The 14,714-nt window shown below is 44.6% G+C and overlaps 2 protein-coding genes across 11 annotated transcripts in view; both read right to left on the reverse strand.

Annotated features, from left to right (window-relative positions):
• Positions 1-50: 50 nt before the first annotated feature.
• Positions 51-3,086, reverse strand: cfap298 (cilia and flagella associated protein 298). 2 transcript variants are annotated; one of them, XM_034099394.2, is made up of 8 exons: positions 2,622-3,086; positions 2,239-2,409; positions 1,592-1,759; positions 1,413-1,480; positions 1,154-1,312; positions 818-949; positions 631-726; positions 51-515 (listed from the first exon to the last, which is right to left on the reverse strand). In XM_034099394.2, the coding sequence occupies exons 1-8, from the start codon at positions 2,725-2,727 to the stop codon at positions 405-407; spliced, it is 1,011 nt and encodes a 336-aa protein (XP_033955285.1). In that variant the 5' UTR covers positions 2,728-3,086; the 3' UTR covers positions 51-404. The 2 variants fall into 2 exon arrangements, with proteins under 2 accessions (XP_033955285.1, XP_033955286.1); XM_034099395.2 differs by lacking the exon at positions 2,622-3,086 and having other exon boundaries at positions 2,239-2,556.
• A 192-nt stretch (positions 3,087-3,278) lies between these two features.
• The window catches only part of synj1 (synaptojanin 1), a 31,397-nt gene continuing 19,961 nt past the window's right edge, over positions 3,279-14,714 (reverse strand). For 6 of the 9 annotated variants that reach the window (XM_034098452.2, XM_034098453.2, XM_034098446.2 and 3 more), the window contains 6 exons: positions 13,726-13,848; positions 11,823-11,864; positions 9,427-9,479; positions 9,146-9,326; positions 7,634-7,980; positions 3,279-6,665 (listed from right to left, as the gene is read on the reverse strand). In XM_034098452.2, coding sequence (XP_033954343.1) covers positions 5,679-6,665; positions 7,634-7,980; positions 9,146-9,326; positions 9,427-9,479; positions 11,823-11,864; positions 13,726-13,848 — 1,733 coding nt within the window. In that variant the 3' untranslated portion in view covers positions 3,279-5,678. Of the gene's footprint in view, positions 6,666-7,310; positions 7,335-7,633; positions 7,981-9,145; positions 9,327-9,426; positions 9,480-11,822; positions 11,865-13,725; positions 13,849-14,714 lie in introns of all 9 variants that reach the window. The other 3 variants (XM_034098454.2, XM_034098457.2, XM_034098456.2) reach the window with 2 other exon arrangements.

The raw sequence follows: 14,714 nt of genomic DNA on the forward strand, positions 1-14,714 counted from the left end.
TGTCAACATGACGTTAATACCAAAATGGACAAACATGTTTATACACGGGCACATTTTGAAAAACAATTTATTAGATTTTTTCCACAACAACAATAATATAAAGAGAATATCTTAAATGTATTTCATCTGCACAGCTTCAATAAAAATGTAAAATTGAGGTTAAAAACAATCAGTAAGGGAATACAAGGATCAGATTGACCTTCAAATAAATCAGGTTTTTAATGACATCATTACCCGTCCTGTCAGGCAATGTCTCCAGATTTGAATTCAGATACAAATAAATACTAACATGTATTGAACTGATTTAAGGATAGTGAGAATAAGGTATAGTCGGTTGTTGCATGTGGAGCTGTATGGGATCAGGGCAGCAGCTCCACGGTGGGAATCTGGGTGTTAGCGTTTTTTCACCTGGGCCCCCATTTGATGTTAGAGAGGCCCTGAAACTGTTTTCTGAGAGCTTGTCTGTCCGTCCACTCCGAATCCATGTGGCTATCATCGTCTCCCTCATCTAGTTTCTGAACATATTACAAGAGGAAGGTTAGAAAGGCACATTACAAACAGGAACTCGGTTTTGCATGCGTGCCTATTTAGAAGTCCAGGAGTGTTTTTGTGTCTTTGGCCTTTCCTCACCTTGAGCTCCTCCTGCCTCCTGTATTGACGCATCATCATCTGTTTCTGCTGCTCCTCAGTGATCACAGGCTCTCTCCCTGGGGCCCCCTGCCCTTTCTGAAGGGGAAAGCAAAATGGATTGCAGATATTCTCAAAACTGACAAGTACACTGTCGTAAAAATACTCCCTTTAAGATGAAATGGCTCACCTTTTGGATTTTGACCACAAGCTTCGTCTTTTCATTTTTACCAATGTAGTCCTGCAGTTTTTTCCCCTTCTGCATCTCTTTGCCAGCCCACCATAGCTGGCACTCCTCCTCTGTGACCACCTGCAGAGAGGCCTGAGGTACAGACAGATGGAGAGGGTCGATGCAGAGGATTTGGGGGTAGAAAAAGGAATTATTAGGGAGAAGTTAAGATTCACCTCCAGATGTACCAAACAATAGTGACATTAGGAACTTATGGTGTTGTTTACTATTGTTATGTTGACTCCAGCCAATTGCTGCAAGATAACTGTGAATATTGACAAAGGTGCAGCTGTTTACCTGTGTTCCTGAAAGGTCTTCCCTGTCTTCAAACTCCATCCTGATAGGGTCATGAGGAGGCAGCCCCATTGGGTAAACAATCATGACCGCACCCCTTAGTGGGTCTAGGGCGTCCTTTATCATCTCCATGGTGACACAAACATTAGCTTGGACTTGTTTCTGAAGAATGAGGAGAAAGACGTATTTAATTCAAAGTTTTGACCCTTACTAAACAACATGATGTGAAATATGGTGTGTTTTAAAAAATAATAATACTCACTTTGGAGATCAGTGCCTTCGCCTCTTCCACAGTTCTCATCAACACCTCTTTCATCTTATCATTTGGAGCTGGTAGACACATTTAAGCATTTAAAGAAAACTGATAGGCAACTTAACTTCTTCACAAGACAGTTTACAAGCATGCGTTTACTTTTTAAATTGCGTAGCCCAGTGTCTTACCCTGTCCGTTCCTCCTCCCAATCTCATCCCTCCTCAACACGGGCCCTCCACTGGGAACACACTTTTCTTCCCATTCATCGATCAGGTTCAGGTCCACGATCTGCTCCTCTGTCAGCCCCTGCATGTTGGGGGGCAGTGTGGTGCCATGGTCAGCCAGCTCTGGGATCTCTGAGGGCACATAAAAGAATGAACAAATTAATGTAAATGTATCCAACAAGACTGAAAGATCTTATTTACAATAGCCATTTGTGCGGAAATGTTGTTGAGACCTTGAACAGAATACTTATTCAGACATTCAGTTACTGATAATTAATAAACACATAGTACATCGTAGTCCCTGATTTTATTAATGATCAATTTAAGAGTATTTATCCTCCAACCCAGTGCAATCATTGGTTTGAGAGATGATGTGTTTGAGCATGCGCAGTGTGTGTTCTGCAGTTGTATTAAGGACTCGACAGTAATAAACGGAGGCGCTGTCTGTGATGCTCAAAAAGTACTAAAGTTCCTGAGTTTTTGTGACACAGAAGTATCTTTGAAGCCCTACACGTCGGACGTTACACCAGTTTAAACAGTAGTGACGTGTGAATGCAGCCTACTGAAGCGTATCATCCATAAAGTGTTAAAAGTAAATATTCCTACTTTACCTGAACATATCCTGTCCACTTTGAGCCTCCCGTTGTAAATGGCTGTAATTTGCTGAATCACCGACTCCACAGGCGCGAGCACAGTGGTGTTGAAAAGAAACTGGCTTTCATCTCCACGCTTCACATGCAGCTGCACCATCTCGAATAGTAGCTTACCGTCTGTTTTTCCACCTAAAAGAGACGTTTCAGGATATAAATAAATGCGACTTTTGTAGGAACAACACGAATAGTTTGAGTGTGGAAACACAGGAGCCTGGGTCAGGGGGAAACAGTGTAACCATAGCAACAGTTGTGTCTACAAGTTCGCTTTCAAATAGCGAGTAAAGCTATTTACATTTTAAACGCTCAACTGTTTAAGGGTCATTGAAAATGGTAACACTTACCTGTGCAGTGAAACGACAAGCACAAGACAATGTTCAATGTTCCGACTGAGCTTAGAGTTTGTTTACAACACACGGTGAAAGTATTAGCTAAATGTGAATCCAACATGGATTGAATTCTTCTTCGTGTGAAAAACCAAGGGCAGGTTATAACAATCCAATCAGTAGTACTGTCCTCTAGCGGTAACACATGGCAACACTGTGGCTAATAAGGTGTTTTTGAACAATCTTTAATCACTGGCTTGTCCTACTGCTATACCAGAAGAAAAGGATAATTAACCCACTTACCTCGGCTATATGTTTACTTTCATTGACATGATATCACAGTGACTGACTGGATAACAGACTACTCTAGAAGTCATTTAACAAATTCAACAACTAAAATGACACAAAGATGATATGATAAAGGGTTTTTTGGTGGGTGTTTCTCCTTAAATGCTGCATGGGTCCAATGACAGAGGGTGGTGTATGCTGTACAGATTGTGAAGCCATCTGAAGCAAAGTTGTAATATTGGTCTATACAAATAAAAAACACCTCACACAAACATGTAATGCCTGTACAACTTTGATATTAAGTATAATAGATGTATAATGTAACATTCTCTATATGATATGCAGACAGTTACATTCTGCAGTCAGAGACGAGTCGACACATGAACATAGGGTCGACTTACATTTATTTTTGCATACATACAACATAAACAGCTTCATACATAAATGTGCAATCTGCTGTGCACTTAAAATATGGAACGTTGGATATTAACACAAATCGCAGCTTCATGTTTTCTCTTGAATACATACAGAATATGTTCAACAACACAGACTCTTCATTTACTATGGATTATAGCCATAAAAAGGGACACCAACCTCACAAAAAGAGCAATTTGTTTCCTATAAAATCTCATCTTGTACATGACATGACACAAAGCGCTGGCTAGTCACCTACAGAATCTACTGCACACATTTGGATAACACAATAAATGCATTTTAGTGATGACACCGACAAGTAAGCAAAGGCGACCTGATACACTTGCTTACATAGATAGCTACTGCATTCCGTGCAGAGAATGAAGATTATTTATATTTGTTTGACATTTGCAGAAGCGTTAGTTAGCTGGTGTCATCCTCAAGGAGCCATCAAAATGATTATAGGACCACAATTCTACTGATACTTTTGCAAAAATACTTCTCATCATTGATGCTGACCTTTACAACTCAACAGCAGGTAGTACAGGGGAAAATACTGACACATCACCTCTGACAACACCACACGCACCCCATGGATGGTTACGAAATCAGCGAGGCTCAGTAACAATTACTCTCAACTGGAGGAAACAGCTATGGGTTAGATATTACAGGCGGACCTTCAAACGTCAAACCACACTACTGTCTGGAATGTGGGCCACTGCGCCTGGGAGGGACACAACAAACAGTCAACTGAAATGATAATCGGGCGATGCTTTTCAGCATTCAGTGTAGTTGAGTCTGTATATTCAGTCAAGGTGGTTGGTGCTTTGAGGAATAAGAGTCCTTTGTCTTTGTTAACATTGTTGCATACAGCGAGGCCCCTCCACAGCCCTTGGAGGCTATAGAGCGGAAATACAGTGACGGCCATGCACTAGTGAATACAGTGGCTGTTAGTTCAGCAAATACACTGCGTCTTAAATGAGAAGATTTCCAAGGTGAAAAGCTCTGATCATTTCCACCCCTAACTCCGTACACACACACTCACATCCAAACACAAACAGGCAACAGACGATATGCACCTCAAACACGACACATTACTTCTCACCACAGATATTAACAATAGATATTTCGAGTAAATGTTCTGAGAAATTAAAAGCATGTCTTGTGCAATGAACAAAAGCTGAAGTAAAAAAAAAAGTGCCCTCTTCTTATTCGGCATGGCTTGGCCTGGCCGCCATGTTTACTGACCCGAATCATAGTACTTTGAGTAACAGAAGTATTACAAACGCACCGGCCACATTCTCTGAATTTACAATAGTGTGTTTAAATGCTTTGGATAAATCAAGAAGAATAAAAACACTGCAGAGGTGGAAAGGTCATCTGCTCAACCCGCTGGCTCTCATTTCTGTCATTCTGCCATCAGCAAGAATACAACCAAGAGAGCTCATACAGCCGGTCAGTGCATATCAGTAACATTGTGCAAACCACTGATACGGCCATCACAAACACAATATACACATATAGCGAATCGGTTCCATGTTGAAAACCTACATTTATACATAAATCACTATGTATAGGTTTTGATATCGAGCTCCAAAATATATTCAGCTAAGCGCAACAGCCCGCGTACATGGAATGATGACGGAATGGAGAGAGGAAGAACATAACGTCTTACTATCAACTGGATGATAGCCAGTCCAGCGGCAGTGAACAGTTTGACTGGCGATGACACTTTCTTGCGAGGAGGCAATGACAACCCAGTGCAACGAAAAGTACATCCAAGTTCAAAGCGAGCGCACAATATGCATTTTAAACGTGCACTCATTAGACACAGAATACCAGAACACACAGACTATTTTGGACTATGTAAAACCTTCAGTGCATAGCCTTCTACTTCCTGTAAACTGAGAAGGCAGAGGAATCCTCTCTACTTTAAGAAGCGTGCTCTGAAGTCAGTCAAAGTGATGCATTCTGCGAGTGAATGGCGCGGTAACACCGAGCCTCGCAGGCGAATGCAGTTTGCTGCACGGCCACACATGCACGTCTCTATATTGCACAGGTGGCTAAACATATGATTTGTGCGAATAGATGTACTTTATAGAGTTCTATAATGTAGACACAGGCACAAGTTTGCTGCCCTGAAGAAAAAAAGAACATCAGAACAATTCATATTCAAATAAATGTAAAGGGATAAGCAAACATCTCTGTGGGAAACGTAGCACACAGGCTCACACATGTTACTGCTGAAGATACATATTACGTTCCGGTGAATCAGAAGGGGATTGGTCTCTTTTAAATACTCTCTTTTGTACATACACACACATATACACATGTATCATAGATCTATACATATCTGGATATGCCCTTTACGTATTAAGAGTGATCCCAGCTTTCTGTTGGGAACAAGCAGTCGTCGCTCAGACCCTCTGGGAGGTTTGGGTTGCTGGGTACAGTTCTGGTCGGGATGGGAGGAGGGAGCGTTGGGAATACTGAAGGGACCGAGGATAACCAGTCGGGCTCCGAGTCAAACACAGAGCGGGAGGGGATAGTCTGTGTTTGTCCCACGAGGGAACTGGAAGGGACGACGGGGGCCTGTGGCGTTTTGGTTGGATGTTGAAAATCCAAATCATCATCAAAAGTGACCCAACTCTTTGTGGGTTTACCTACCGAGGGGGGTGGCAGGCGACGAGGTGCGAGGACAGGGGGAAGGGAGGAGGGAGGAGCCAGAGGCAAGGAGGGGACAGGAGACGGGGCGAGGGGGAGCAGAGGGTCAGCTGTGGGGTTGAAAGCCGACGACGGTCCAAACAGGGACGTGGTCTTCTGGAGCTGGGAGGAGGGGGCCGCTGCTGTTGGAGCAGACATGGCGATGAGGGGCTGAGTGAACGCAGACATGGTCCTCTGAATGTTTGGCGTCGGGACGGAGCTGAAGTCCGGGGTGAGCGGGCGGCTGGGCTGATACCGCTGCGCCAGAGGGCCCGTGAAGGGGTTGGTGCTGCTGGGCCGGGCGGGGAGCGGGTCGGGAAGGAGGGGGCCGGGGGGGGCCCACAGCGTCTCCTGAGAGCGGCTACGAGACGGAGGAGGAGGCGGGAGCAGGGAGGAGGAGAAAGGGGACGCGGTGGAAGAAGAGGAGGAGGAGGAGGAAGAGTCGAGTGGCTGCAGGGCGGAGGACTGGAGGGAGAAGGATAGAGGGAGAGTGTTGGAGGATACAGGAACAGAGGGGGGGGCACGCAGAGAGGCGCCTCTGTTCAGGGACTGGGTGGTGTGCCAGGGGGAGGAGGAGGGGAGTAAATCAGAGGTGAGTGGGGCGAAGGGGTCCGGCTTCCATTGTGCTTCTCTTTGGATTCCATTCAGTCCATTCGTCTAGGGAGGAACAAAACAAGAAACAGACATTCAGTGTAGGAACTAATGGTCGACAACTGAATGTATTATTTCTTTAGATAAGAACAACGATTAAAGATACCCCCTGGAAATTTCATTTGAACAAACAGTTGGGATGTGCATCTGTGTCTGTCTCCATAGGGTACCTTTAATCTGTCCCACTTGAATACACTACAGCTAGCATTGATGCAAGTATCACAGTCGGCATACAATCACCAACTCTAAAACAAATGGATGTAAAGTCAAATCATATTATGAAGTCTTTGCATATGTGCTCACTCTTCACACCGTGAACGCAGTGAGCAGATAGGAAAGGATCAGTGACGGGGGACAACAAACATCTTTTTTCATGTCATGTATGGTTTGTTATGACAAAAAGAAGACAAAGGATGCTCCCTTTTGTGAGCCGAACACAAAACAATGCATGGACTTGCAGTGGTCTAATAACATCCAGGTTAAAACAACAATAATATAAATAGGAGGAGACGTAGGACTGTTTTTTACGAAATGAGGAAAGGACGAGGTTATTAGGTGTAATGTATGGGGGGGGGGGGGGGTAATAACATCAGAGCAGAGGACTGTTGTGCTATGGAGGATGAGACAAAGAGGTGGTGTAATTTAAAGTACCTGTTACCCTGAGGGCTTCTCCAGCTTGTGAGAGAGAGGCAAACGTATCAGAGAGACAAAAGCAGGAAGAATGACACAAAACTAAGCTCATTGGATGTGAGACAAAGCAGAAGAAAGAGGCTAATTCTCCATCACCGACACTTACATCATTTATCATAAAATATCTTGTCTAATGAGCAGAATTTGAGCAAGCATCTGCAATACATCATTTAACAAGGAAAAAGGCAGGGTGATCTTAGTGTTTTAAATACACAATACACTCCGTGTTCTCTGTACAGTTGCTGAAATTCCAATAATGTAATGAAAAGGAAGTCGGCACCAACCTGGGCAGCTGGGGCTGCTTCAGTCTTGGCAGCCTCAGGTGGCAGAGCTTGAGAGGAGCGGGAGCGTGGGGGGGGTTTGGGAGAGGCGAGGCCCTGCGGAGACCCTGCGGAGGCAGCAGCAGCAGAAGCAGAGGAAGCAGGGGGCCCGACTTTAGGAGCCTGCTGTGGCTGGAGTGGAGCTTGAAGGGTGGGCTGCATGGGGGCCTGCATGGGGGCCTGCATGGGGGCCTGGATCTGGGACTGAGCTGCAGGGGCCGCTGAATGGGGCTGCATGGGGGCCTGCATGGGGGCCTGCAGGGGAGGCGGAGCCTGGGGTCTCGCTATCTGGGGCTCTGCTGGAGGAATACCTGAGGGAGGAAACGGGACAGAGTTCAGGCTTCAGCGCATCTCATGGTCACCTATTATGCAAAATCCACTTTTCATGTCCCTTCTACATCAAAAGATTCTCTCACTTTTGTCCTGATCCATTTCTATAAAAACCTGTCTGAGTGAGCTGATCAGATTTTGGCCACTTTATGTCATAACGATTTTTTGGGTTGTGTAACCATTAGCCAATCAGCAACCAAGGTAACCCCCCCTCCACCTTATCACCTGAATCTCCTCCTAGAGCACCATTAGGCGCTTTCACACCAAGTACTTTGCCGTATTTAGTTCATCAGAAGTCTTTAGTTCTAATGAACTAAAGAGCAGATCGCGTTCACACAGGAATAAGTCCCTGGGGGTGGATAAGGCAAATGAAGCCGCTTATGTCACTTCTTCTTCTGCTTTGGGTTTACTGGCAGGCCGCAAACAACATCACAGCGTATACTGCCACCCGAAGTCCCCGGCCGGAAGTCCCCCACGAGTAAATCGCCAGAACGCCGACACCTCCTCATCTCCACCACCCCCACGTTTTATTTTGTGTTGCCATAAGTTAGTCTCTCCGTTGGTGCGCTGGGCTAATGCTAATAATGCTAATGCGAGCAAATAAAATGGCGGCTTCACAAAACCTTTTGGGAGTTTTACGGGGCGTGGTTTGCAATCCGCTCAGCCAATCAGAAATAGGAACCTTTTTCTCCCATGAAAGTACCTGCTCTCTAGCAGGGACTGAAAAGGGAGTGAAAAGGTTCTCATGAACTAATTTTAGTTCCGGCTCTTTTTGGTGTGAACGCAACATTTCGGAACTATTTCGGAACTATACTGGGAAAAGTACTGCGGTGTGAACGCGCCTATGGTGTTCTTTTTAACCAAATATCTCTCAGAGGGGCGTGGGGAGGGGCTCCTTATTTTCATCTAAAGTAACAGACAGAGAATCAGCTCTTTTGAAACAGGGCTGAAACAGAGGGGATTATGGGTAATGCTGCAATGATCTGTTTGGTGTTTGGAGCCAAACACTTCAGAGACATGTTTTGTATATATATATATATATATATATCTGAGACCGATAATATATTGATGGAAACAGTGTAATAGGGACCTTTAATAACCATTCTAGCGTTGGTGATTGCCCTTTGGGAAAACACTTTTCCTTACCCAGAGGCAGGTCCGTGGGTTTGGCCAGAGCAGGTCGCGGGGCCCCGGGGTGGTTGTCTGGGATGGGTCGAGGGGCCCCAGGATGCACCTCTGTGATGGGCCTGGGGGCTCCAGGGTGAGAGGGAGGTTGTTGGCGAGACTGAGGGGGTATGCTGATCACCCCGGCTCGAGGAGGGATATTCTGGATGATGAAAAAAGGAATAGAGAATAGAAAGTATTGACAAATTGGGTAAAAATCCGTTAAAAATAGGATAATCTTTTGTATTCAGATGTATACTCACTGGTCTGGGAGCACCTGCAGGTCCAGTAGACCCCACTGCTACCTGGCCTCGCGCTGAAAGACAAACAGGATACATGAGCCAAGCATCTTACCATTTGATATTCATCAAGTAGGCTGTGTCCCCTGGAGAGAGATGTAAGGAATAGCAGTAGGAAGATGGGAGCAAATTAACAAAGATAACAGAATCACACACGAGTGCACTGAAAACCCCCCCTCAACCTATGACCGATCAAATTCCCCAGGGCTGACTTCATAATTAATGATGATTCAATCTTTCCCGAGCTGCAGGAGAGGCAGGCCTTGTTCTGTGAGCCAACTGCTTACCACACACGCCTCCTCTTACACTATTCTCCCACTGAACCCCTCTCAGTGCCCGCGAACATGTTCCCACGCGACTAAGATGTCTGCTTCTGTGTAATACTTCACTGTCGGGTCACCCAAAGTAAGCTAACCCTGCTAATTACACACGCCGCTGCTGTGAGGGTGGGATTCAGCTAACCTCACACACAAACTTCCCAACAAATCCACGTTGTTATTGTTTGTTTGTGTTTTTTGTATTCATTTTTTCTCTTTGTACATACAATCAGTACAGACCATTGTCTCATTTGTATGCATATATTTTACTTTCCCCTTCTAAATGACAAACATTACTTATGCATTGTCGAAACTCAATAAAAAGATTTTTGATCAGAAACTTCCCGATAAAGATGTTGTTTAATGGAAAGAACTCATACTTAAATATGCAAACACCCTTTCTCTTCATCTAGACCACATGTGTCAAACTCAAGGCCCGGGGGCCAAATCAGGCCCTTGGTGGATTTAATTTCGGCCCGCAGGATCATTTCTAATTACTATTAGATCTCGCCCGCTGGTATATTGCACGCACACCTTCACTCCATCCTGAGGGTCTCCTCAGCTCAGAGCCTGAGCCCAAACATTGATGAACTTGCACCCAAGATGAGATGCCAAGTATCTGGCTTGAACTAGCATCACAGAGCAGCACACTGAGTTTAATGGATGTCTCCTTCTGCACTTTCTCTCTCACGGCAACAGGGCATGTTTGTTTTTTTCTTTGAGGGAAATAGTTTTGTTAAAGCTGTTGTTGGCCTGTGGGAAAATGTAATCATAAGAAATGACTCCGGAAAAGCTGCAGATAGAGCCATAAGAAATGAATGCAACTGATTATTTAATGTTGTTTTTATAGGCAATCATTTAAAGGGGACCTATCATGCAAAATGCACTTTTGTACGTCTTATATACATGAATATGTGTCCCCGGTGTGTCAGGGAACTCACCAAGTGTCAGAAAACACAACCGTCTCTCTCTTTTCCTCCATACCCAATCTCTAAAAACGGGGCTGCAACGGATCTGATACAAATTTGAAAATGCTCTGATGTCAGGAACGAGGAGCTCCTATAAGGCCAACTCTCCACCTATCAGGGGAATGAGAGGTTGGGCCACGGCCGGCCATTGCTGCTCGAAAGCACTGGAGACGCTGTAGTACATATGCCAGGCCTGTAAGTGGCGCTGTAGTCTGCCACAAAAGCAGCAAAGAAGACTTCCCGCATGGTTGCCCTTCTGTTTATTCTCCGCTCTGGCTCTTTTTCTCCCTCCCCGAGGCAAGCGTTTGCTCCTGCTGCTGTAATTCAATGCAATCCCTCCCCGTCTAGGCAAGCACCGTCATTCTCTCCGGTTTGCCACCAGCAGATGACAAACACCACCTCTCCGCCTTTTCCAAAGGACGAGGGGAACGTGCGGCATAGTTTAAGTTTCCGCCGGTCAACATGTCCGTTAAAGTTTAAATCTTCCGGACAAAATTAGAAAAGTGCCAGTCAAAGGTATTCTTTGTTATTTATTGAGCTTTAAAACAAATGAATAATGACTCTATATAAATCATATAAGAATAATACACGGAGGACGGAGCCTCTCTTTTTCTCCCCCTCTTCTGAGAGCCCAGCAGCTGATCAGAGCACGCCCGCCTCTCCTGCAGGGGGGCGTGGTCAGCTGCAGCTCATTTGCATTAAAGCTACGTCACAGAATCAGCCCCTGCAAAAACAGGGCTGGAAAGAGCAAATAGAGCGAAATGAGGCATGGCTAAAATGAAGGATCTGTTTGATATTTTGAAAAAAAAACTATATTTATATACTTTATATAGGTATGGCCCTACAATATATTGTTCAAATATAGCAAGATAGGTCCACTTTAAGCATTGTTAGTTCCAGGTTTAATATGTGCAATAAGTTCATTTCAATACGTTTTGCAATAAACATTGAACCAGTCCGGCCCTCGACTAGTACCCATTTTTTTTAATTTTGGCACACTGTGTATTTGAGTTTGACACCCCTGATCTAGACTAATGCTAATTGAGGCTGCATGGTGCTTTTTGCCGGCACTCACCTGTAGCGGCCTCAGGCCGAGGAAGAGCGGGGCTTTTTGGTCCTTTGCAGCACAAAGGAAACCAAACGACATTAGTGTTAGACACAAAAGGGTAATACTGGTGATATGAAGCAGGGGTACCTAATGACAACGCTGTACAAGAAGCACTAGGAGCGTATGGTGGTAATACTGCAGCCGAGCAGTGAAGCCTGAGATGTTGGGAGTCTGAATATCTTTCTGCCGGATGAGGATTTCCTCACTAACCACAGTGGATTACTGCAGCGGAGCTGACATTAAAACCATTTTAAGTCTGGACCAAAGGGATTTTCCTTTACCCCATGTTATCTCCCCATGAAAACACTAGGATCACCATATCGATACCCGTTTAGTGCATTATAAAGTGATTCAAACAGACTTGATCCGATGCACATCGTCCCTATTGCACAACTTTTAGACCCAAACTAAATTGTTACCAGCAACCGAAAACAAGTATTACAGAGGGAAAGGACGGCTCTACTTGTCATTCCTTTTCGTAATCATAACAATAGTTCATATGGATACATTAGAAGTATAAACACAACTCAAAATGAAGTTGAAAGAAAACAGTCAGATGTTTCCTCCAGTGGTTGTTTCCCGATTTAACCTCTATCGTTTTTTATTCCCAGTCCTTTTGCATTTAAGCCACACACACACACACACACACACACACACACACACACACACACACACACACACACACACACACACACACACACACACACACACACACACACACACACACACACACACACACACACACACACACACACACACACACACACACACACACACACACACACACACACACACACACACACACACACACACACACACACACACACACACACACACACACACACACACACACACACACACACACACACACACACACACACACCTGATAAGGCCCAGAATAAATAATTAGTCAACAGTGAACCATCAATGTCAATACCGGCATTGATGGCTGGGACAACAGCAATCAGGGGACATTTAAAGCCTGTCCAGTTACCTTCACTTCTTCTCCTACCAAACGGTGAGCGAGGAACTTGGCAATAGCCTTAGATTAAAAGAGGTAAACAATATTTTAATATGAAAAAACATAAACATTGTGACTTACCAGCTAATCTATTACTATATCTACTCCTACGTTAAATACATTCGGAAGAGGCGGCAAAACCCACAAGAGCACCTAGACTAGTAAACAACAACACTTGTATAGTACTCACAGATATATATCCACTAACATCAGAAATGACAGGGGAGTGAAATTAGACATGACTCAGCAACCACTTGGCCTATTGACACATCAAATTGTATTCTCTTGTATTTGGGTGGATAGCTTTTGGAACATTTCATTTAACAAGTCAGTACGCTTAAACTGAACCGAAGTACAGTTCCAATCAGGTGCATCCAGTCAGGTTTAAGAGAGGTTTCAAGTCATCTGGATGGTGCAGTGAATGTATAGACTTTTGTGTCAAAGCATCACACAATCATCTGCACACTAACTTTGTTCCGTTTCAAACTGAAAGGAGCATTGCAACTGACAGCTTCCTAAATCAGGACTAATGCAATGTGCTTCTGTGGAGCGTCAGGTGGAAAGGAGCAGCCGCTATGTTGAATGCTTCAGCAATGTAAGCACATAAGCACACAGTCTCACTCTAATCACTTTACCTCCAGAGTGCCTTCTAACTGGCATAGGGCTCATGCCTCCTTCAGGTGTGAGGAGAAGCGGTGGGACAAAGTTGAAAATGTTAACACCTGCTTTAAGTGTCTTATACTCTAACACAGTGATAAGCTAAATATCCACACTTGCAATGGAGGATTTTATTTGTATTCTTCGACGAAGAGCATGCTTGTGTAATTTAACAGAGGGTTGAAACCTTACCTGAAGGTGGCGGTGGGCGTTGAGGGGGTGCTGGCCTGGCTGGGGGGGCGCCGGGCCGAGGGGGCGGTGGGCGTTTGGACTCCATAGATGTAGGGGCACCGGGCTGGAAGTCAACAGGAGGCCCTGGAAGGATTTAAGCAGTTCAAATGAAAAAGGGCGCGGTTTAACTGAGCAGCGTTTCACCTTGTGCAATTGTTTCCAGACTAGTTTACAAAATAATACTGTATCTTACATTTTTGTTTTATTATTTAAATTTGTATTCTATTTTATCTTTATTTGTTTTACCTTGTGTGAATCCTGTTTTTCACTCTGACCCGGTTGCTGCTATAAACGCCTGAACTTCCCCACGGGGATAAGTTAAGTCATCTTATCTTACGTTTACACAATACAAACAAAATTGGTTTTCCCACCATGTCTACTACATTGAACATTGGAGGATGTCTTGGTGACTTAAAAGTAATGTTTATAATCACATAATTTCCTGTGAGCAGATCACACTGTAAATCAAGCCTTAGAATAGAATAGTATGGTCACACACGCAGAGCACACAGCACACAGTGAAATGTGTTCTCTGCTTTTAACCCATCCTAGTACCAGGAGTCCAGTACTAGGAGCAGCTATTGCACAGCACCCGGGAGCAATGGGAGTGGGGGGGGTTGTCCGGTGCCTTGCTCAAGGGCACCACGGCAGGGCCCAGGAGGTGAACTACTCTCCAAGTAGCAGTCCACACTCCATATTTAGGTCTGTTCGGGGACTTGAACCGGCGACCCTAAGGACTGAGCCACTGCCTTATTTCTGTTAGTCTAAAGACAAGCAAACACACGTTTTTTTAAAGAGCACTACAGAAACTAGTTTCAAAAGGAAACTGGAAGACACACTACAAGCCCTCTAACACTACACAGATTAAATAATCACACGTTGAACTTTACCTGGAAACTCATCCCTTAATGATGGGGGGCTTAAATCTGTTTCAGTGCGTTATAAACAGA

The sequence above is a fragment of the Pseudochaenichthys georgianus genome, chromosome 14 (assembly GCF_902827115.2).
Source record: "Pseudochaenichthys georgianus chromosome 14, fPseGeo1.2, whole genome shotgun sequence".
NCBI lineage: Eukaryota > Metazoa > Chordata > Actinopteri > Perciformes > Channichthyidae > Pseudochaenichthys > Pseudochaenichthys georgianus.

What these genes read in the sequence shown, in the direction of transcription:
- cfap298 (XM_034099394.2), bottom strand. Translation starts at nt 2,727, where the DNA reads ATGTTGGATTCACATTTAGCTAATACTTTCACCGTGTGTTGTAAACAA. An exon ending in CTTGTCGTTTCACTGCACAG is followed by an intron (nt 2,410 to 2,621) that starts GTAAGTGTTACC and finishes CGTCTCTTTTAG; the next exon opens with GTGGAAAAACAGACGGTAAG. An exon ending in GGAGGCAGGAGGAGCTCAAG is followed by an intron (nt 516 to 630) that starts GTGAGGAAAGGC and finishes TAATATGTTCAG; the next exon opens with AAACTAGATGAGGGAGACGA.